Below are 24,913 nucleotides of genomic sequence, written 5' to 3' on the forward strand. Positions count from 1 at the left end.
ATATACAGTGGACATATCTCTTGCATATATTTATGCATATATTATTTATTTATTTATTTATTTAATGTATATAAATTTATATATTCAACCTGCACTTTGTTAATCTGCACATTGCTACTATTTTCAGTTCTGGTAGATGCTAAACTATATTTTGTTGCTGAGTTACTGTACTGTGCAATGGCAATAAAGCTCTGTCTATCTGTCTATTCATGTCAGGCCACATCACACCACCTTGCCATTTTTCCAATAGCACGTCCTGTCGGGTTTTATATCTTACATAATCACGCTCGCTGCTGCAATCAGAACTGTGCTTTATTGCAGTTATTGCAGTTACACATGCAATTAATTAGACTTTGTTATCAACCTGCAAAGTACGAGCATTAAGACAAGACGACAAGGACACTGACAAGAACAGTTGTACATATGCAATACAGGAGCTTGTACACGTGTGTTTGGCATTCATTTTTATTTCCAGGAGCTCACTGTTCAGCTCTATACTCTCGAACACAATAACACACTTTCCCAAAGCCCCAGACACAGATGCACCCTACTACAGAGTAAACTGTCCTTTACATCATAGCAAGGATTCATTACTTAGTGGTATTCCAGTGAAAATTGGTTTAAATGAGCGGTCTAGACTTCAGTTTCAAAGCTAATAAATGACCATGCGATGCAGGAGGAAGTGACCTCAACCACACCAAAAGCAAGGACATTAAAATAAGATAACTCAGCTGTTTACTGTAAAAAAAAAAAAAAAAAGTTGAAAAGCCATATCCAGCGACTCTCAAGTGGTTCCCATAAGCTCCTCATGTCTCACCCAGACAACTCTGTGAACTTCCTTTATTTGATATAATTTCACCACTGAATCTATTTACTTAACATACAAGGTCCATATGATTCAAAAGCTTATCCAACAGACACCCATGTATTGGAATGTACTCGACTTTGATGTGGACATAAGAGTGATTCACAGACCCTCGGCATTATGCTCAGTCACAGGCACGGAGCGTCATCACCGAGTGTGAATTAATCTGTCTCGTTCCGACCTGCAGTGTTAACCTCCTTAGACAGTCAACACAGTCAGTCCAAAAGCGAGACCTTTATTTGAACGTCTGTTGAGGTGAATTCCCACGATAGTGATGTTTTATGAGGTCTCATGATAGAGAGTTCATTATCTGTCTCTAACCTTTGAAGTTTGTTCATGTCAAGTTCTCATAACCTGTTTATCATCATAAGGATAAAAAAGAAAAAAGTTTCAAATGTCTAAAGGGACGTGATTACAGCCAGCTGTCCAGATCAGCTGAAAACAATAGGTTAGACAAAGATAAGTTATCACTGCTTCATGGGTATTATGATGCAATGATTAATAATACAAGTTCAATATCAGTGTATAATCTGAAACCCTTGTCCTCTATTCTGCATATGTTCCTTATAACAACCAGAGGTACTAGGTTTTTTTGGCCTATAACATGCATGATTCAGCTCACAAATTGCTTGTACAACTCTAATCAGGAGCAGGAAAACCTAGAAAACCTACAGGCAAATGCTGTCGCCTGTAACTATTTATATGACAGCTCTGACGGTAGTGCATCTACAAATCAAAGGTTAATATTAACACACTCGTTCTAATATGTTATTGTTTCTATAGCAACAGCTTACGTGGGACTTGTATGGAGGAAGTGCCACATATCAATTAAAGTCTATAAATAATATATGGATTGGGGAGAAAAAAAAAAAGAAAAAAAAACCGTACTGGTATTTGACAAGGAAAAGAGTTGATATGTTGAAGCTTTCTCTAAGATGATGACGTTTTTTTTTAACATTTAAGGAAGGAGTCTCCAATGTTACAGCTTTGTAATTGTCTTGAGGACAGAGGACTTTGTGATTTCCGAATTCTGTGTACCGTGACAAGCTGTGTTTTTTGTGTGTGTATTATTAACATTGCGTGAGAAGGACAAGAAAAAAAAAAAAGACTTGTGAGAGAATGACTTTTTACAGCTTCTATAACGTATATGATAACAGGACTAACTTATTTTGCAAATATTCTACAACTCTAAATAGAACTGTAAATGGATTAAAAACAAAACAAATATCATAACTCATTATCTCATAAATCATTATTTTAAAAAATAGTTTGTATTGGCAAATGGTATAAGGGGAATAAAACACTCCGGGATGTGCTGTGATTGGATAGCTAGCTGCACCACTGAAAAGGTTATATAAAAAAATAAGTAAATAAATAAATAATTTTTAACAACAAAAAAATGATACCAAAAGATAAGACACCTTATAGAATTCTTATCCATATTTGATAAATTAGCAAATCATAAGCAGTCCTGTCCCACTGTTAAAGTCCCAGTGCCTAACCTTGAATTAGAAAGCGTGCGAAATTGCTGCACTAAAACGTAACCAAGAAATGGTGGTATCGATTATTTAGTCGCCATGACAACAAAACCGACGTTAAAATAATATGTTGGGGATGTTTTTTAAATCATTTTTGGGCGACAATTAATATGGCAGCAATTAATAAATGGTCTTAGGAAGAAATAACCATTTAGAATCAATAAAAACCTGTTTATCTTAGCTTCTATGTAATTGCTACATATGTTCCTCTGTGTTGTGTGTAGATGCTGAAGGATGTCATTCTGGATGATAAAGTATGTTCGCGCATCTTGTAAAATCCGGTATTGTTGTGCATGACTACATAATGATTCGACTCTTGAGCTGGAGGAAATAGTGGTGCTAGTTCTTAAAAAACAGCAGCAGCTCAAACAGCAGCACACTCACGGTGTCAGTGGAAGAGGGCTAAGAGAGAGAAGTGTGTCACTTGACCTTCGCTTCGTTTGATCTTAAAAGAAGTAGTGAACCAAACCAAAACGTGGCCTGATGACGTCAGTGCTACATTTTCTCTAAAAGGGTCAAAGGGAGCGAAAATGCACCTTTGATGCAGCAGAATGAAAAGAAAATGAAGCTTGTGGGCTTCAAACCTGTGATGTGCACCAGTCCTGATTGAAAAACCTATGATTACTTGTTTCATTTTCTTTCTTGCTGCATGGAAATTGTGAAGTAGCTGTTAAGAGATGAAAAAGCCAATAAACACCTGCCGCATCAAACAACCATCCAAAAGTAAGAGTCTTGCAATTATACGAAAAACGATAAAGGTTTGCGTTGGCATTTTACTAATGAGTAATAAAGACAAAACAATGCAATAACGGAAATGTTAAAGGGAGAATCATAATAAAGATTTATATTTTAAGGAAGGGGGGGGGGAGGGAGCACGGCGCATGGTGGCTTAGTGGTTAGCATGCTTGCCTCGCACCCTTGGGGTTAGGGGTTCAAATCCCGCCTCTGTGCTGTGTGCTCTCCCCGTGCATCGGGGGCCTCCTCTGCGCACTCCAGCTTCCTCTCCCAGTTCAAAGACATGCACTGTAGGCTCTAAATTGTCCATAGTATGTGAATGGGTGTGCGATTGTGCCCTGCGGTGGGTTGGATCACTGTCCAGGGTGTCCCCCTGCAGCAAGTCTAGGGCTGCACAATTACTCGATCGTGATTATGATATTGACTGCCCATGATTACATGAACATGACTGACTGCGATATTGACGTTTAAAGTTCGTCCTCCGCTCATAGAAAACTCCGCTGCATATCAAAATCAAGCGCTTCCTAAACTTACAGCCAATCACCATAGAGTGGCACAGGGATGACGTCATTTTGTACGCCAAAACCCGGAAACGAGTTAGCATTTTAGCATTCCAGCTGCCAGCTTTGCTTGCATGAGGGGAAATCACGACACTAACATGATGCTAAATGGCACTACAGAGGTTGTCGGGGACATTAAACATCATCGCGCCGAACAGAAAAAACCTCACAGGTAACTCAGGACTCGAGTGTCCTGTTCGGAGTTGTGTAATACAATCGGAATAAAAACTACAGGATGTCCAGAATACATCCACACCGCGCAACAGTTACTTTCACACTGACTTTCATCACCTCAGTCGACCGAACAAGTGTGGAAATACTGCAAAGAAGCCATTATGATGAAAAGAGTAACATTGAACATCATATGCTTCTCTCAACTGGCCGATCTCACAAACCGCCATCTTTTATTGATCACGCAAAATGACCTGAACCTGCGACTGTATCATGCTCGTGTAGTCACAGCGGCGTTGGGCGGAGTAAATTAATAATAACGCTAATGCTACAAGGTGGGGTTTAATTCAATCTACTTTATTAAATAATTCCTCACCAATCATAATCAAGAGTAGCAACTGTTCGGTCTGTAAACATACAATACGCTGCCGCTCTCCATCACTAACTCTAATAGACACCGCATTCACTTCATGTAAACTCACGGATGCCAGATATCACTAGAAAAGTCAACTCCAGGTTCCATATTTTGATTGAATCCCACAAAAAACACAATATTATCAGCAGACATGGCAACACTGTACTGGGGGAACCGGTCTAAAAGGAACAACTGATAAACAAACGAATAAAATGTAAAGACAGAAAATGTGCTTAGTTATAAATAAATCATCTAATATAAAAATAGATATTATAATAACTTCATAAAATATAAATAAAATGAGAAATTAAATGATGTTTAATTACTATGGGTTGCATTTAATATCAATTTGACATTAAGCTTAGTTCGCTATTTCTGTGGAAGGCTATTAGCCTTTTTCCTAATATGGATCATTTTTGTGTTAGTCTACTTTTAATTAGAACTCTTTATTGTTTAAGATATTTAAAAATAAATATTTTATACTTGTTATTTATCAATTAACCAACAGTATCTCATTGGCATTATTTTAATTCAATTAACAGTGACCATGAACAGAGGGCTTACATTTAACTGTTTATAACAGACCTCCTGATTAAAGCTTAAACAAAAAGATTGGTATCTGGATCGGTATCGGTCGTAAAAATTCTGATCGGTGCATCCCTAATGAACACCATTACACTAAAACGCTTTGCATCTGACGGGTAAATGAACTCACCCAATCACATCCTATATGAGATTATTCAGATATAGACACAATATACACAGAGCGGTTCGAGAACTGACTCCAGCCCAGAACCATGACAGTGGAAATGTCTAATAGTGTAGCTTTAAATATATTTAAGGGGAGCAGACCTCAAACACTGAACACTGATGTTTATTGTATTTGTTCACAAGGTGGAACAGGTTAACGGTTGTTTTTTTGCACACAGTCTGTAAAATTAAATGAAAATATTACATTTAGTTTATCAGAAGGTAAATTAATGTGTCATGGCTCACACTAAGTTCCTAAATTCTGTCATAATTGACCAGCTCAAGGTTTCTCATGCCTATTTGTGTGTTATATTGTGCCACATCAACGTTACCATCTCTTAAAAAAATAAATAAATAATAAACTTCAACCGTGCTCCAAAATGTGCTCCTACATTTTTGTAATTATGTAATGCAAGTTAAAAAATGTTGCAGAAATGGTCTGGTTCTTTATCCTAGAATATAAATGTTGGTGTAAACGACTCACAGCAACAGCAGTATTCTAGCGCAATTCCCCCATTGGCCCTTCTCCATCATGGCCCCCTAATAATCCCCATCTCTGAATTAGCTATATCACTCTCTCCTCTCCACTAATAGCTGATATGTGCTGGGCGTTCTGGTGCACTATGGCTGTCGTCGCATCATCCAGATGGATGCTACACACTAGTGGTGGTTGAGGAGATTCTCTCCCCCTCTCTCTGGCTGTTAACACACCATCACTATGACATCCTATGATGTTTCAAAAGTAAATACGTCAACATAATGGACTCAAATCATGGTTCTCACGCCACTTCATGGGGATTTTAATAATAATAATAATAATAATAATAATAATAATAATAATAATAATAATAATAATAATAATAATGTACAAAGAGCTATACAAGAACAAATAAATGCTATAAACCCCACCCATGATCCACAAACCTTAAATATTTCTTTATTACTTACAACACTGATAAAATCATAACCTTGGAGAGATTATCTCCAAGGACAGATGGAGAGAAAGCAAGAGACAGGGACAGAGAGGAAAACAGAAGTGCAAAACAAACAGGATGGTTTAATGTTGTGGAGCTGGTTCGAAAGGTAGAGCTTGGGATCGATATTCCTTAATGTTTTGGAGGTTCCCTTCAAAGGCCAGCATGAAATGTCAGCAGACTGGTAAAATCTGGGTCAGCAGGACTGAGCTGTATCACGTCGCTTGCTCTTATCTCTTACCTCTCACCTCTACTGCATCAGGTTTCGTTTGAGTTGCTTTACTGGACATACACACTCTAAGAGATGTAGTGTTTGACACTAAGAGGACTGTTTCTATAGGCACACATACATCATCAAGCTTTTAGCCAGATATTAATTCCAGAAATCCTCCGACATTATGGAAGGCAGAGTGAATTTAGAACACTATATGAGAGTGGTGTATTTCTTATCTAGCTGGGCTTGACGTAGTATAAAAAGCCCGACGGGAAGGGAGGAGATAAAAGTCTCTTCATGGACTTAGAGAGTGAGCTGCTCTGTACACATTACTTTAATAACGCTCATGCTCAGAAGATAAGGGAAATACGAACGCTTTAAATTTTATAGATTTAGATTAGAAATATCCTGCATAACAAAATTCATAATGTACACCAAATGCACGCAAGAGCTAGTCGTAGTTGTTCGGTTTGGCAAGCAGAGCATCTGTATGAAAAATTCATGGTATGGGTTGAATTACAGTACTTAAAATGCACTTACAGTGTTGTTAAAAGGCTACATTTGATAACATAGATTACTGTTAGCTTAAAAATTCTGAATATCAGAGCTAAATGTCCCCCCCCCCCCCCCCCCATTTATAACAAAGACTTTGTCTGTATTTTTGTATACAGCCGATTCAGGGAGTCTTAGTACAGTTCCGAAAATATGCGTTTGCAAATTATCCCCATGGTTCACTGAACGTTACGGCTACATATCTTGTATGCTAATTTAGTTAGCTAGCTAACATAGCTAATAATAGTGATAGCAAAAAAGTGTCTGCTATTATGGTATATTAAAAAATTTCCTGCAAGTATGACAATGCAACTCAAGACCGAACTTGCACTTGGGTGTAGCTGTTCCAAATGCCTGCTAGTTTACTAATAGTTTGCGAACTACTTAGCTATACACTTGTAATGGCTTGTTTTTGTTTTAAACTGTGGTGGAGCAAAAGTCAACTGAGTACAGACTGGTCTGATTACATATTATTTTGGAGGGAACAAGCTAGCTAACATTTGCTACTTGCCAAGCTACTTGAATGCAAGGTGTGGATGTACCTTAATAATGAGTATTTCCTCCATTTTATTGTTTTTTATAGGCACTGTGAACAGACACTTTTTTTTGTTTGTTTGTTTGTTTTTTGGTTTTTTTTAACTGACATACAAATCTTATTGACTTTTCAATGTTTTCAGATTTGGACCTTGCACTTTCCATTTTCCTGGCAACAAGACAAACTGCATTTTTTTTTGTCTTTTTTAAATGTCAAGAAAGACTAAAAACAGAGGACGGTGAGGAAACGACTGTTTATAGTTGATATAACAAACAATAACAGGAACTAATTTGTTTCGCTGACATTCCACAACATTAAATGTAACTATAAAAGGATTTTTTTTTTTTTTTAAGTAAAAAAAGTAGTGTTGTTTTTAAATACAAAATTTTTAGTGTTGGCAAATTGCTGTGGTATTATAGAAAAACTTTGGGGTAGTAACAGTAAGTGTGCTTCGCATTGGGCTGCATCACACCACCCTGTCGTTGATTATTTTCCTTTAACCCTTTACTGCATGGTGTTGCCATATGGCAACAATTAATTTATCTCCAATTTTCTGATGCGCAATAATACAAAATTACTATTTTCCTATGCAAGTGTAAAAAGGGGGCGTTAACTTTGTCATAACAAAAAAATAAGTTACCATCCAACCATATACATCTTACAATGGTAATCCCTTTCTAGATATCATCATTTTTACATTCTTACTTAAAAACAACAACAACAACAAAAAGGTTCATCTCAAACATTGTGTTATTTTTAACTATATGATACTTTCCACCATTGCACATTGTTGCCACACGGCAAAAATTTACCAACAACAAAAAAAGTTTAATATATTTTTATTACTGGAGCCAATTCAAGTAATAAAAATCCATAAAAACTTTTTTTTTTTTTTAAATGAAAATTCATGCAGTAGAGGGTTAACAGCACACTTCAGGGTGTTTTATTCCTTACCTGATGCGTCATATGAGCTGACTATGCCAAATAAATTCAAACATTAGATAAAGATAAAGAGTTCATCTTGACTGCTGCTTAAAGGTGGAAAAATGTTCCTAAGCCATTTAATAGATTACTGAGCTTTGAAGAGATGTTAAAATGTATTACTTGCTCACTGGTGCTCTCTCTCATTAAGAGGAAACACAACATTTCTAAACATATTTCAAACCATGTGGTGCACTAAAACAGTGACTCAATACAAAATAAAAGGCAGGGATTATATTAGAGCGTGATTTATTGGTCTGCTTTGTGTCTCATGATGGCAACGTCTGCACTTTCTTGGCGGATACTAAAGCTGAGTGTGTGCACAACGTCATTTAGAAGAAGACACGAGAACACAGGTTAAAGCGGCTGCATAGCAAACGCATTACCGCTGTGGCACTGATGTCAATGACCGTCACAAGTGTTAGTCAGGTCTGGCTGGGTGTAGAAAGGGAGAAAGCTCAGGATAACCCCCCCCCAAACACACACACACTCAGACACATGCACACATTCTGACGGGGCCCCTTGTGTTTATATTGCCGTCTGCTTCCCCCAGGGTGAGTGATGAGTAACGTGGTGAAACCCTCTCACTCTCGCACGCTAGGTCCAGGAATAAACTGAGAGACACACTGCAAGCTGACGATCTCGAAGCTGGCCATTTCCACTCTGCACTCAGACTCAACTTGTCCAAGTTTAAACCGCTTACACTTGACCGGAACGTGACCTTGGACACATTTGAAAGTAGTACATCTTACCTAAGATCCTGACGAATTAAGTGAGTTCAGTGTGAGCTACAGACCATTCAGAATAATGGAATAGTGGACACCAACCTCCACTCTTTCACCACTAAGTAGTTAGTTTATGGATCCATTGGTCGCATCCACCGACAGCACCAATTATTGTACAATGTCAATGAATTGAGCCTGGTTCATCTCAGGGTTTCTTCCTCATATCATCGTAGGGAGTTTTCCTCGCCACCGTCGCCACCGACTTAAAATCTGTATCCTGTGTTCATATGTTTCTGTAAAGCTGCTTTGAGACAATGTCCATTGTTAAAAGTCCTATACAAATAAATAAAATTGAATAAAATAACATTGAAATGGATTGCACAACTGGATGAATGTGACTTAACATAAAAGTGGACGGTCAGTTTGTTGGTCAGATTCTGAGGTTTGCCTTTTTGTATTTCATGTCCAAACACAACACAACACTGACACACCTACAACCCAGAATATATGGAGTCGAATCTGTTTAAAAGTTGTTGCGGTGTCACGGTTAGTTACGGTGTATGATTAGGTACCACCTCACCTTTTCAAAATACAGATTTCTACATTTATTCACATCTATGGTTTATACACACGTGGTCCTCATCCCTTTTTGCAACCCTTCTCCTCCGGACTCGTCCTAAATCATACTACAGCAGCTTCCGCTGCTCCATGCATGGAAGCGGCTGCACTGAAAACCCTTTGGCTGAGTCATCTGCTACTGTGGTATACGTGTTACGTCGCTATCTCTACTGCCCCTCGTAGTATGTTTGTGACTTTATCATACACGATAGCTCTCAAACACACATGAAGAACATGGCATTGTTGATAATATGATATAATAACATGATAAATACTGATAGCGTAAGAAATGTTATGGAAGACTCACTGTCAAAATATCTTTTTAAGAACGATGACCAATTAGGGAATTTGATCTTTTTTGTTTCCTTTTGGTTTTTGTTATGTATATACAAGGATATGTGTATATAGAGACATTTTGTTATAAATTGTGTCTTTAATTTTTACCACTTGTGACTTTAAATGCTTGATTAATACCGTGATACCATGAACTAGGTTAAAATACCAAGGAAAAAAAAAACACCTGTTCAACAACACTAGGACACTCTGACTGATCTGTAAAATCACTGGACCTCAGTGCCATAGATTCAGGTTAAATGCCAAAATAGTCACCGTGAACTCTAGATGAATTGCACACAGTCACTGAAGACACTAGTGATAGCCTTACCTGACAGAATTGCATGGATTCTTGTACAAATTTTAACGAGTTTAGTATTCCTCGATAACCCCCCCCCCCCCCCCCCCCCATGCCTAATCATGCACCACTCCTTCTTGCTTTCAGCAGCATTCCTGTTACGTTTCTGAGAATTATTCTCCTTGAATGGCGGGTCCACACCCGGGTTTTTTTTACATAATGTCAGCTAATTTCAGGCTTCCTCTAAAGCAGGGCGGTCCCGAACTCTTTCTCTTTTCAGGAAGATCACCTCTGACCCACCTACCCCGAAATAGAGAAGAGAACGCAGGTTACCTTTCTGGCTGGCAGCAAATCAAGATATGTTGTTTTTGACGTGTTTAACAATGCTTTGTATTGCTGTGTTCTCCAAACCAGTTGGTGGATCTGTACATATTGTACCAGCAAAGCGCACACAATAGGAAGATGTTTCCCAGAGGACAACCTATTGAGAAAACGTTTCATAATTGCTGTTATGGTTTAAAAACTTGAGCAGGCTGTGTTCATTTAGGTGACTAACGTGGATTTTGCTCTAGGCCTAGTCTTTTGGGGGTGGGGAATAAATACATACACATCGTTAATCATATTCTATTTTTAATTCAATTTCATTTAGAAAGCACTTTTAACTATGGACATTGTCCAATTTATTCCTAATGAGAAAGCTGGTTTTAGTCTAACGAAAGGAAAATCTTTAAATATGAATGGGTTCAAGAGCAAATGCAAAATTCAATGTAAACGTAATAATGATTGGTTCCCTTCTGTAATACCTTAATTATTTCTGTGCGCAATGATGAGGAAAAAGTTCACTGTAACGCCATCCAGTTAATCATTTCTGACATTTTCATCAAGCTTTCAATCGTTGAGGAAAATGTCAATTTATTTTGTCAGACAGTTTGAGTACAAGGTTAAATTGTCTTCAGTTTAGTTTTCATCATGAAAAGTTTGTCGACGTGCATCAGCAACAAAATGAACTCTAAATTTAAGCTAGCAAAGTCAAACATTTCCAAACCAAAACACATTCACTCTGCGTTAAACGTGTACAAGAGTTAAGACAGTAAATAATTGCGCATATCAATGTCAGTGCCACTTAAACGACGAGTGGAAAATTACAGGCACCCCCGGAGCTCTGTTTGCTTAAACAAGCAATCAATCGCACATATGGTAAGGATTTAAAGGGACTAGTTCATTCAATGCAGATGTATTCGCTTTTTAGTACAAATCAGTCAATATGGAAATTAGGTTCCTGTCCACATCAATACACGCATAACATGCATAGCACTAATAGCGTTTTAGGAGCCCTGTGCAGTGATACCTCTGTGAGCATCTTATAAATATTTTAAACTTAAATAGAATTAAGGCATGCAAATTGCTAAGAGCGTAAATCGGTACATTTTTGGGAAAAGAGCGTACCCTGCATTTACACTAACAAGGCACAAGTATCTTGTGTTGTCACTTGTGGGTGTGTACTGTCCAGCAGGGCAAGCTACTAGCTACATATACTCACCAGAGGCACCGACAATCTGTGGCATGCTTTAATTTTCTTTGTAATGTCTCTATACACATTTAATGAGAGTTCAGGTATAACAGGGTAAGATGAAACCACAGTGTATATTTGTGTGTCAAACAGTAAACAGGAACTAATCGCAGGTAGGAACTAAAGTTGGGAGTGGAATACTGAAGAAGCACCGGACCACAGGGGCCATAGGATTGGTCCGCGGAATCGTTCGAGGAAATTGTTCGGATTTGTCTCTTTACTGTGTCGTAGCTAATTTGCATACGGTTGAGAAAATCTCAATTCAAATGCCACTTGGCAAGCTCCATGTTGTACACAGAGAAAATTCAAAGAAAAACGTTGCCAGTCACTTTTTTTATAGTGTAAACACAGGATATGTCCTTCTCGTTGTAGATCATGTCCGATTTACAGTTAGCGCTCCTTCCTAAGCAAATTTAATTATTCTAAAATATTATTTGGTCCGAAAAACTTACTGGATGCACGTGCTTCCTTTGCCAAATGTCCCAAGGCCTTTAGATACCATAGTGGAACCCTAAAGGCACGGTTGCCAGATCTATATGACAAGACCAAACCAAAAGGTCCTACAAAACAAAAACTAATCCAGTGGATACAATTCCAAAACATAAAATCCCAAATCAGTTCTATTCAGACATGATGCTATTTTCATAGGATAAGGAATCTCTGTATAAATCACAGCAATGGGAGTCTTCATGATGAACATATGGTCATCGCGCTGAAAATTCCATGCATTCTGCATGTCATTTTAATAAAAATGAAAAAAACTGATTCTATTGACCTTTATTATAAGCACTTGTTGTGATGGCTTTATCAATAGTAGATTATAACCATGACATGTATGAAAGCTGTACCTGTACTAGGAACTCAATAACCTACCCAAAACGCCACAAACCCCCACACATCTCTGAACATCCATTTAAATGATGTCTTTATTTTAATATTCGGCACTTGGTTTTGGTTTATTTTTGGTGAAAAACCATTGGGAAAAGAGCGAACGCTTTCTGGAGCGTCTCCATACTGAAGAAAATGAGCAAAACCTCGTTTCCCACAGGATATAATGAAATCTTTACCAGCATGTCAATTCAGAATAGGATACAGCGGTGCTTGAAAGTTTGTGAACAGGGCACTAGCTCACACCTGACTGCCACCCCATTGTTTGAGATCACCCGACTCCAAATTCACCTTAATTAACTGTTAATCTTAGGGGTTCATATACTTTTGCCACTCACAGATATGCAATATTGGATCATTTACCTCAACAAATAAATGACCAAGTATAACATTTTTGTCTCGCTTGTTTAATTGGGTCCTTGTTGTCGACTTTTAGGACTAATAAGTCATATTTATGCAGAAATATAGAAAATTCTATTTCAAGCACTACTGTATATATTATGCAGAGTTATTACAGTAAGTAAAAGATGGCTTAATCTTTCCAGTCTGTAGAAATAACCAACACAACGGATTCTGCGACTGAAATCTCAGAAAATTAAAACACAGATAATTGCATTTCCAAACCTCCCCGTGTTAAACTAATCCAGTCGTAATACGACATTCTCCAATAAGAAATATTGTACAAATACTTGGAAAAACATGGACGTCGCACCTCCAAAGAGCAGCTGGAAAATTTCAATGAGTAATACTTGTGTAGAAGTTCCGTAACATATTGAGGTATGGTGCAGCAATACAATGTAAAATAAATAAAATAAAATTGTAATTTACTAAGTATTCATTGTGAATAAGCTCTCCTGAAGTGAACTGTGACTCCTAAACTGTGGTTGGTCTAAATTTCCACTTAATGTTAATGTTAACTACACTCTGCCAGGACTGTTTTAGAGGCTAACATCCCACTGCACATTATAAATAGTCTTAATTGCGCATAAATAGTCATAATCTCTGGGGATAAACAAAATCCTATTTTAGTCACAGTTATTTCTCACCTAGTTAATTCCGGCTGCATTTAGATTTTAAATACGCATGCCATTCTGATGTGTTATTTCCGTTAAATCGCTGTCCCTGTACAATTACAGCCATTTAGAGTAGCCATTAATCTGACACAGTGTGACACTGCTCTATCTGGCAGTGACTGAGCTCCACAGAAAGAACATAAGATCATGCAAGTCACTTAAAAAAAAAAAAAAAAAAAAAACAGGCCTCCTACGATCTGATGTGAATTTAATTAGAAGTGAAGGCTTTTGGTCATGGTTAAAGCCAGGTTAAACCCCAGAGGATGATAAAGCAGAAAAACATGAAACGGTTGCTTTATAAAAAAAAAAAAAAAAAAAAAAAAAAAAAAAAGAAACCAAATAAAAATAGAAAATCAGCATTATCCAGCCCAGCGAAACAGATGCAGTGCAAGTTCTAAAATGAAAAAGAAATAACCCCCCCCCCCCCCCCCCCACAGATTCTGAGATTAATTACAGGTGACAGTCTGAATAGAAAAGAACCATATATAGACCATTTGAAGGTAAATGATTTGGCAGGACAACCTGATTTAGATAAATATCCCTAACTCTGGTTTAAATACATTGAGTACGAAATTATGATATCAGAACAACTAATTAGTGTCTAATCCCTTGTCCAAGAACTAAACTTTATCACCTGCAAAAACAGCCGATCCCTGATTGCGATCAAATCTGCAGATATGTGTATTACACATCTCCTACTACATAGCCTGCGTGCTTGGGTTTTTCAGTCTTTTCCTTCTGTCCTCAGTTCACACAAGACCTCCAGATGTGGCTGAAAGACACCTGAGAATATTTAATGGAAGAACTCAACAAAGGAAGCGGGCTTTTTGTTTTTAAAATTTTTTTTTTATTTTATTTTGTGGCCAAGTCGAGTGTGGAAGATGAAATTCAGCACGGCTGGCAGTGCTGCAGGTGGGAGCCTGTTTAATGACCCTTTGACCTTTGGCTTTATTGCAGGCAGAGCTGTGGTACAGTCCAACAGCTGTTCTGCATATTGACCTCCAGTTTCCATGCACATTTCCCTTATTTTTAATACTAATACATTCATTTCCATAATAACAGTAGCTATGATTAATAGTAATTACCAAAGTACGCAGGAAACACTCGTAGTTCCAAGAAAAATGTCAGCAATAAGATCTTTCAAAACAAACCATTTTTCCCCGCGTGTGCCAGCGTTGTCTTAGGCATGATTTCAGAAGGCATTTACATGCATCTGTCTCATCTCTTGTAATTAAATTACCAGACCAATCTGGCATGATGAATGCACCGATAGCTGCTCCAGCTGCTTGACGTGCATTTGTAATAGGCCAACAATAGCGATTGATATCTTGTTTCCTTTATTGGTGGGTCCACAAGTGGCCATGTGAGAAACAACAGCGCTGGCCCACTTTTCCGCTTGGGTTTGCCAGCAGTAAAAAGGGCTTTATCAATATCAGCAAGGCTCCACATTGTGCTTTACGGCAAGTCACTAATCCAGCTGAACACATGCGAAACAAGCACGTGGCTGTGCTCCTTCCTCCCCCCTGAGTCAGAGCTCACCTCCGCTCAGCCTTGGGCACAGCTAAAGAAGTCTGACTACACAGGTACTTTTACTGTCATGGAAATAGGGTGAACTCATACCAGAGTTTGGTGTTTGTTCCTCAGAGCAGATGATGCTCATTTAGTGTGCAATGTGGCTTAAGGTTGAGTCAGTAGGAATTCATGATACTAATAAAAACTGATGCATCGAGACCTATACTGAGATCGGGTACACACCAAGTGCTCAGCTACTTGTAAAAATGCTCTGATATTAATATCCAAAACCATGTTAAGTTAGCCTAGAGTATGCGATAATGCACAGGCGATGACCTTTTTTTATTTCATTTCATGATCAAAGCAAACTGAAAATGTCGACAGCTTTTCCTACATTACAAGTAATCTGATAAAACAATACATTACGTTTAAACCGTACCTTTAATAAAGCACGTGAGGGTGGCTAACCTGATGCACAGAGCAGTGTCGGTGAGCAGAGCCATTAAAAACGAGCGCGAGGGACGTATAGACTTAAAACTATATCGCAATACTTCAAGGTATTTTTTGAGGTAACGATATAAATGACGATATGAAAATAGTAACATTCAACATAATGTTTTTGGCCACAAGTCACGTCAGCATTCAGTCTTAAGAGATTTACACCTCAAGATAGTTCTATTGCTCAAGCATTGAAAGAATGCTAATTTTGGTCCAAAGAAGACAGAAAAAATATTTACTCTTGAAATGAGATACATTAATTGCTGAATTGATCATTTTTAAGATACAAGTGCACCACATGTGGTGGTGGTGGTGTGTTGGTTAGTGACTGGCTAAACTTGTACAAAGAGACACAATCTGAGCTACAGCCCCATTTTTCACAGGATGAGAAGATGTCGAATAAGTCATTCACACCATTGATCAGCTGGGATTTGGGGCAACGAGACCTTTAACCTTTAACTACGAACCAATCAATGAACCGCGGCATATGGGCCTACATGGCAGAACGATCTGAACTGAGCAGGTCATATCACTCGCCCGGATTTATAGCTATCTGCACATATTGCATTATATAACCATTGGTAACCTAAATAAAACTAACAAACAGCTTGTTAGCCATCTAAGTGAACAGAAAGTTTCATAACTATGGTCTCTTATAGTCTTATTTCACTAACAGAAATATGAAACTTCGATCAATTTGATGCTTCCGTGTTTGTGGACGTGCACATGCTAGCTCACAGATGTCGTGGTCCCACCCGTGACAAACATAGTAGATACAATGATCTGAATCATCATTAGTGATATGTGCTGTCCTTAGAGGAGAGAAAGTAAAGTAACTAATAAAAGTTTTATGTAATGAATAAAAAAAAATAATTAAATAAATAAATGGGGGGCCAAAAAAAAAAGAAGAAAATAAAAAAAAAGAGTGGCCCAAATTAGGCTATATATTTATTTTTTCATTACGTTTGATCTAAATACTTTATAAATATTTTGTTTGCTGATCTTTTTAAGACTTTTGGCACCAATCTAAACCCGCAGTTCATTATTAAAACATTTGCAAGTACATTTACTGTTTGTTTTTTTTCCCCCTCATCCATCTGAACATTATTCAGTTCAGGTCATCGTGATGTAAAAGTCTGAAACCTCTCTTTCATTTTTATTTTTACTACTGGCTATCCCTATTGTGTCAAGATACAATAGATGGTTACAACCCAAGGAAAAGAAAGAAAGAAAGGAAAAAAAAAAACACAAAAAAGTTTGATGAATCATGACCATGTTGTTAGAGGAGTTTCAGTACTAAATTTATTAAACGAGTCATCCATACCGGTAAAGGAGGAGAGCAGTAACATGAAAACAATAGACGGTCACATCCCACATCCATGCACTCATCATGACACTGAACTCTCTCCCAACCTTATGAGCTCACTCGGAAAAGTAATTCCACCGAAAATAACCTACCAACCTCAAGCTTCGGCACTTACCAAGAGAGTCGGAGTGGGGGGAAAAAAGCCTTGAAGTAGATTCCAAAAGCATTTGTGTTGGGGCATGGGCATGCTCAATGTGCTCTTAAAGACAGCCATGAGTTCAAGGCTGTCTATTTCTCATTTTCAAGCCCATTTGTCAGCCATCACATTGTGTCCATTATTGTCTATGCAGGCTGGAAAAGTGTGTGTCTGTGTGTGGAGGGACGAGGAGGGGGACCTCACTGAATGTCTGTGAAACCATAAGGATGTATGTAACCACTGGCAATAAGACGCAAGAGTGAGCATGGAACTTAAACAAGGACATCATTATTCCAATTGCTGCTAATCTAAATTCATCACCATCAAGCTGTAAAGTAACCGCTGTAAAATTTATCCAAAGCAATAAAACATCCAGGACGTAACCGACATGAAGCTGACACTGCAGGAGTAATTCATACTAATGTGATGGAAAGTGTGATACTGTAGATAGATAGAAAGAAAGAATACAGACATTAGATAGATTAATAGATACAGATAAACAGATAGACTGACAGATCGATAAATAGATAGATAGATAGATAGACATACAAACATAACATAGATAAATAGATATATAGAGATAGATAGAGAGATAGATAGAAATACAGACATAAGATAGATTAATAGATACAGATAAACAGATAGACTGACAGATTGATAAATAGATAAATAGATAGATAGAATGTGAGATAGATAGATAGAAATACAAACTAGATAGATAGATGGATAGATAGATAGATAGATAGATAGATAGATAGATAGAAATACAAACATACGATACATAGATAGATAGATAGATAGAATGTGAGATGGATAGATAGATAGATAGATAGATAGATAGAAATACAAACATACGATACATAGATACATAGATAGAAAGAATGTGAGATGGATAGATAGATAGATAGATAGATAGATAGATAGATAGATAGAAATACAAACATAAGATAGATAGATAGATAGATAGATACATAGAGAGATAGAATGTGCGACAGATGTCTAGATAGATAGATAGAAATACAGACATAAGATAGATAAATAGATAGATAGATAGATAGATAGATAGATAGATAGATAGATAGATAGCCAGGCAAACAGACAGACTGATAGACTGACAGAGATCGATAAATGAAAGTTGGATAGAGCAATATACGGAAAGAGAGACATACAGACTGTTAATAAAATCAGTCACCATACTTGGTTTGAATTCTTGGATTCACTTTGCTAAACTACTTCATGCAGAGTACACACACAGGTCAGTTTGTGAAAAACTCATTGGTAACTCAAGAGTTAAAATAAATCATTCCGGAGAACTTTCTAAGCCGGTACTATGAACATGATATATATCAGTTTTCTTCATGGTAGCTGTGTAGTTGCATATTAATTCTCAATGCAGTCCAACGCTCAAAGTGCAAGAACCTAACACAGTTGCCATTAATATATATATAATGATATGACACTATGAATACTCTACATTTATGTGCCATTTAGTAAACAGCCTTGGCACAATAGACAGGAAAAGTAGCCGCCTTGCAAATTGCCTGACCTTTTGGAAAATCAGACTCGACATATGTCGCTTAATAGCTGAAGTGCTGGAAGTCAATTTGTGCAGGATATAGAGTGGACGACTAATAGCACTCTATATTTTCTTTCTACAGCCTTCCTGAGCTTCATAATATCCCACGGACTGGAGAAAGCAGTGTGTGAAGGTGAAAACATAAGGCACTTATGATCAACACATGAGAAGGTCAGTGAGTTCATGAGAATTTAAATGTAATCTATGCGAATTTTATTGTCCATAAAACAAAACTACTATTTTCCTATGTAACTGGAAAAAGGGGCTTTAACTCGGACATAACAAAAAATGAAGGGTGTACACACACAAGGCGATCTGTACCGTGCCCAGGCCCGCTTGAAGAGGTGGACTCGGGCACAGTACACGTGTAGTGTGATCGCGAACCGTGGCCGAGCACGGAACGTTTCAATTCATTCGAGAACATTTGGGTTTATAACGAGACTGGTTCTCACTTTATTGATGAGCGGGAATTGTAGTCAGAGAGCTGCAAATTCCTCTCTCAGCCTCAGCTAACTCCGTAAAAATCCTCTAATACGTGAAGCACGATTAATGGAAGATCGCTACGCTGCGTATGTGATAAACCTATTAGGCAATCTATAAGGCATGTGAGAGGGCCGTGTGTCACTGAACCCCGAACGACTCCAAATAAACCACAAAGTAAGTGACATTACAATGATGGACTCCAGTGTGCTGTGCGAGAGCGCTTAACATCCAGTGACGTAAGCACGCTCAGGCCCGGGACATTAAGTGCAATGTGAGTGCAGGCCAGTGAGAGAGGGGGGACAATCGTGCTTGGGCACGGTACAAGGCAACCGGGCCTAGTGCGAGTACGTCCTAACTTACTATCCATCCACATACTTTTTACAACTGTAATTCCTTTCTAGAAGTGCAACTTACACTCTGGAAAATGCAGTAAGTGGGACTGTAATCTCACACACTTTGTGTTATTTTTGACTATATGATACTTTCCACCACTGCACATTGCTGCCATACGGCAACAATTTACCAACTACCCCCCTTTTTTTTAAGCTAATTCAAGCAATAAAAATCCATAAAAAAAATTTATGTAAATGTAATAATTTATGCAGTAGACGGTTAAAAAGAACCAGTAGGTAAATTCTAATGAATAAATTAAATACGGTATTCATCCACGAGTTAAAACTCCACATCAGATTTTTCTACAAAAACAGAATGAAATCTCATCTTAATTGAATTTAATTCCCTTTCAGAATTTTATTCAGTCTCAACTGTGAGACAGGGTGCTGTGATTACCCCTTTGATTATTTTCTAAAAAACAGCAAGTCTTTTCTTCCTCTTACACCACAACGGTGTGCCAACTCTAACCATTACTTATTCATTAAACAAAAACATCATCATTTTTATCCATTTATAGTTACAGTTGTGGAACATCCACAAAACAATTTGGTTCCCATTATCACTTACATTATAACAGCTACGGTGTAAACAGTTGCGCTCTCGACAACGTGAGTTAGCTGTTACTATAGAAACGAGAAGCTAATGTATTGGAAGGAGGACATAGATATAAACCTGTGATTTGCAGCCGCAACTACTCCAAGACCCGTGTCTGACCAACAGAATCGAGAATTCACAGCGCAGTGGTGGAATTTTTCTGTTTCTGTAAGTGTCAGCGTCTCACTCACAAATAATACCCCGATTAATATGCGTCAAAAAGAGCACTGTTCAGACTTACATTGATGTCCAGACTGCAGAGACTGAGCGAGTCCACATCTCTTTTCCTTTGCTTCCTCTTTTTCTGTAAAAGACCAGACAAGAAAAGAGTACCAACATTATATACTACCCAAATTCAAAAATGCTTGAATGTAGACCTGTGATTATGTTCTTCTCTGACAAACACACAATAACATTTATCCTGATGGACGTTGGTGACATCCGCCCACATATGAAGCACGAACCGAGGCAGATTTCAGATTTTTAGTAGTATTTACAACAAGAGATCACTCACTCGATGTGTTTGCCTTTTAAATGCTTACCCACAATTCATTGTTATGTAACAGGAGTTTGCATAAATGAAAAAGCTGATGAGTATTGATTATGAATAAACCGGGAAAGAAAGACGCATTCCAAAAGACACAAACATGTCTCAGGACGTACTTGAGAAAATTGCACATTTGGTTTCAATTCATACCAACCGACAAAGTACATTGTGCTCATAAAGCTTTAAATAAATATGTACAGATTGGATACTAGTGGAACATTGGGCAACTCGGGCCTTGTCAGAACCATGACGTATTTGTGGTAAGCGCTGACTGTAAATTTTAACGACTGCCCACCGTTTTTAAAGACCCCCCATCAGGACGGATTCGAAACCAGTTGCGATTCCGATCGTTAATAGGGCCGTTTATTTAAATTGATACCATCCGCTGTTTTCCTTTTCTTGGGATTTTGAACAGTACAAGGATCTATTGTTATTGTTGCTCCTTAACTGTTTATTCTCCATGACAACCAGCCTCTGAATAGAGCTCAATTCCGGCATCCTGCTACCGCTCGAGCCAAACAGCTACGCCGAGGTCAGCCTGAGGAGAAAAACAATGGCGCACGTGAAGCAAGGAAAAGCCGGTTAAGTAGTTCTGACCTAAATGCAACCCTGGTGGCATACATTTCACAGGTATGGACTGTAGGAGCTGGACTTCAAGCATAATTCCAGGAAATCCATGATTGTGTATTTGGAATCCAATAACAACATGGACGCATTGTAAGCAGACATCTTAGTGTTGGGTTTGCAAAGTTCATGACATTATCAACGTCTATAGGCTGTAAAGATCAGGGCATGCGATAAGGGAAAGGTCGGTTCACTTCTTCTCTTTTACCTACATAAGACAGGAAATGGTTCGCTTTGATTCAAGCTGCAAGGCTGCATGTACCATGCTGCACGCTCACCATTTCCATACTGAAAAAAAAAAATACTCAAAATGAAACCACTGGCGGTTTTGGGGGACGACCGTTGTCAAAGAACCGTGAACCAAAACCGTTAACCTGTGCATGTTGCAGAGAATCATTGGTTACTCAACACAAGTGAGAGTGAACTGAAACGTAAAGCCACACTACCATTCAGTCTTGCTCAAGAACACATTGGATGAACAACAGTCATACACTTCCAGGTGGGTTAAAAACGAAACAAAACACATTCCAGCCTTGTGAGCTCACGCCAAGTCACACTGCAGGTGTGAAATGATGAGAGCCGATTAAAACGCGGACGGTCTGTAAAAACACGTCCCGTTCCTGCGCATCCTTTGGAGTCAATATTTGGTTGATGACTTTCTGCTGTTACGCATCTGCGTAGGCTATGCCCAAAAGCGTCGTTGTGATTCCCAGCTCTTCCCTTGCCACCCACCGGTAGCTCGCACACAAGCACTCAAATACAGCAGCCAAATTCTCTAGCCAGAGGGAAAGACTGGAAGACTGGAATCAAGAGGGGCTGCGGAGGCTCAACCCTAATGAACAACTTCCATTTAGACAAACACGCATTCCTCCAAAGAGCTTGAGGGATGTGGCACTGCTCCCAGGGATCAGTTTCAAGAAGCCTCCGCAATCGAGCGCATATACAGGTCACCTCCCACAGCCTTTTAACGCTCATTTACCTCCGTTTTATCAGGACCAGATGGATTCAAACTGTAAATGACTTGGGGTTTAAAGTCAACTAATGGGACTCCTGCGATTTTAATGGGACGTGGATCTTCCATAAACATAAGTCTTTGTGAAAAGTGGAAAAGGAAATCTAGGAAATATCTTTCCAGTAGGTTATCTTTTGGTTTTTGCAAAAAATAACAAACCAGTCATGATGTTTAAAAAAACAACATACCAGTGCTGTTACCACTTTGTAAAGATGGCACCAGGTTCTGGGTTTCTTCTTCCCCGGACTTGTGTGTTACCAGGATCGGGGCGTAACATGTGAAAACGTTACATAATCAGGATACAATAAACTGGTAACTGTAATCCGTTACAGTTACGTCAAACAGCAATGTAATCAGATTACAGGTACATTTTGTAAAAAAATATATATATATATATGTAATCAAAGAAATCAAATGTTTTGGATTTAAAATGTGCATGTAATGTCTTTTTAATTGCGTGTTCTGTGAGGAGGAGCCTATCACATAATTTGTTGCGTTGACGTGTAAATAAAACGAGATGCTATGCATGAAAGTTTCAGTGAGGGGGAAGCGGGGGGGGGGGGGGGGGGGGGGGGGGGGGGGGGATATCATCCAGATCTCTTTTTCATCCAAAGCCGCCAAAATACGCATGAGGAAAATGAGAGAATTAGCTTTCCGCATCATAAAGTCACATCAAAATGAAAAATATCAGACTTCCACACAATCCTCATCTGTATCGAGCATGTTAAAATTGTAAAATAGAAAATTGTTCTTTTTTTTATTGTTCTATATAAAAAAAAAATAATTCTGCTAAACATCCCTGCTATGAATGAAACATGATGCTGTTCACTTATAATTAGGTCATGTGTTTTATTCTTCAGCTCCACAGACAGCAGGATCGCTCAGAAACCTCAGCAGAACCCCGCCCCCTCCCCACCCTACACTGCAATTAAAGATGAGAGAAACTAATATCTTTTTGAAAATGAACTAGCAGTTCAGCATCTGTAATAGTATGTATTAAATCACTAAACTCATTACTAACTCATATCATAGTGATGCAGTGAGTCCACACTCACCTTGTGATTCACAAAAAGACAGCACCCCATCATCAGGAACTAGTACAATGTTCCTCACTGCAAAAATCACCACAAAGTCACCGTATTTCCACAGACACCGAGTCTTAAATCCAGCGCAGCCGTCACCCATCAGCCAGCCCAGTACACAGTGAGGCAGGAGTGTGTCTGAGAGGGTGTCTGAGAGAACACAAAGGAGACGGGCCCTGTGCGCAGCAAACAGGATGTGCGCGAGGGGAAGCTGCTATATCGGGGTAGAGCCATGCTCTCAGACAACCTTACCGGTTTTGTTTGTCGAAGGGTGAGTGGCGTCAAAGAGCTCTCTGGCCAGAAAAAGCCATCCTGAAACTGGTTGGTCAGTAGTAAATTTGGGATGCAAGCCTTTGTTTTATTTAAAATATATTTTATTTGTTATGATTTGCACATTCAATTTGTATCCAATACTTGGCATCACAGATAACACCGACCTGAAGTACTGGTCAATTTATGTCAAATAAATGTAAATAATATATACACACACACACAGAAAGTTTAGATTTTATGTATTATCACTTATATATATATATATATATATATATATATATATATATATATATATATATATATATATATATATATATATATATATATATATATATATATAAAAATCGATCTCTTAATTTAAATAATTATTTTTATTATTACATTTATTTCCTATTTTCTTTAGTATACTTCCTTTGTAAAGTGATTAAAATTGCTATATTTAAAAACAAACAAATAAATAAAAACAACCCTCACTGTTTACTATGTGATAAAGGAGATAGTGTGAAAAGCTAAATGTCCAAATTGGGAGAAAATGAAGTAAAAAGGACAAATACATAATTTTTTAAATTAAAATATTTTTATAAATGAATAATAATAATAATAATAATAATAATAATTATTATTATTATTATTATTATTATTATTATTATTAAGTTTGAATTATCTCAGGTTACCCTATACGTAATTCCAAATAAACCACAACTAAAATGTTCCTGTTGAACACATTTGTTTTTGCTTGGGTTTGTGAGAACAGGAAACAGGGAAATCCCTGTGAAACACACTTCCTGGAAACAAACTGACTTCCTGTTAGCACTTCCTGCATAAGGGCGGTCCAGAGATTGATCTGATCATCAGCTGTACGCATGAACGTACACACGAATTAGGACTCGTTCAAATGAAGCAGTCACTACAACAAGCTAGTGGCTAGTCATTTGTTGCCCCCTTGAAAACCTGTGAATCTTCATGGCAGGTGTGAATGAAGCAGTTCACAGTCAGAGTCAGTGCTCTGGTTAAAAACCACA

The 24,913-nt window shown here is 38.0% G+C and overlaps 1 protein-coding gene across 2 annotated transcripts in view; it reads right to left on the reverse strand.

Annotated features, from left to right (window-relative positions):
- The window catches only part of arhgef3 (Rho guanine nucleotide exchange factor (GEF) 3), a 93,526-nt gene that overhangs the window by 32,287 nt on the left and 36,326 nt on the right, over positions 1-24,913 (reverse strand). The window contains exons 1-2 of one of the 2 annotated variants that reach the window (XM_017450291.3): positions 23,592-23,783; positions 20,595-20,657 (exon numbers count right to left, since the gene is read on the reverse strand). In XM_017450291.3, the coding sequence (XP_017305780.1) occupies positions 20,595-20,657; positions 23,592-23,624 (96 nt within the window). In that variant the 5' untranslated portion in view covers positions 23,625-23,783. Of the gene's footprint in view, positions 1-20,594; positions 20,658-23,591; positions 23,784-24,913 lie in introns of those variants that run through there. The other variant, XM_017450290.3, reaches the window with a different exon arrangement.

The sequence above is a fragment of the Ictalurus punctatus genome, chromosome 21 (assembly GCF_001660625.3).
Source record: "Ictalurus punctatus breed USDA103 chromosome 21, Coco_2.0, whole genome shotgun sequence".
Taxonomy (NCBI): domain Eukaryota; kingdom Metazoa; phylum Chordata; class Actinopteri; order Siluriformes; family Ictaluridae; genus Ictalurus; species Ictalurus punctatus.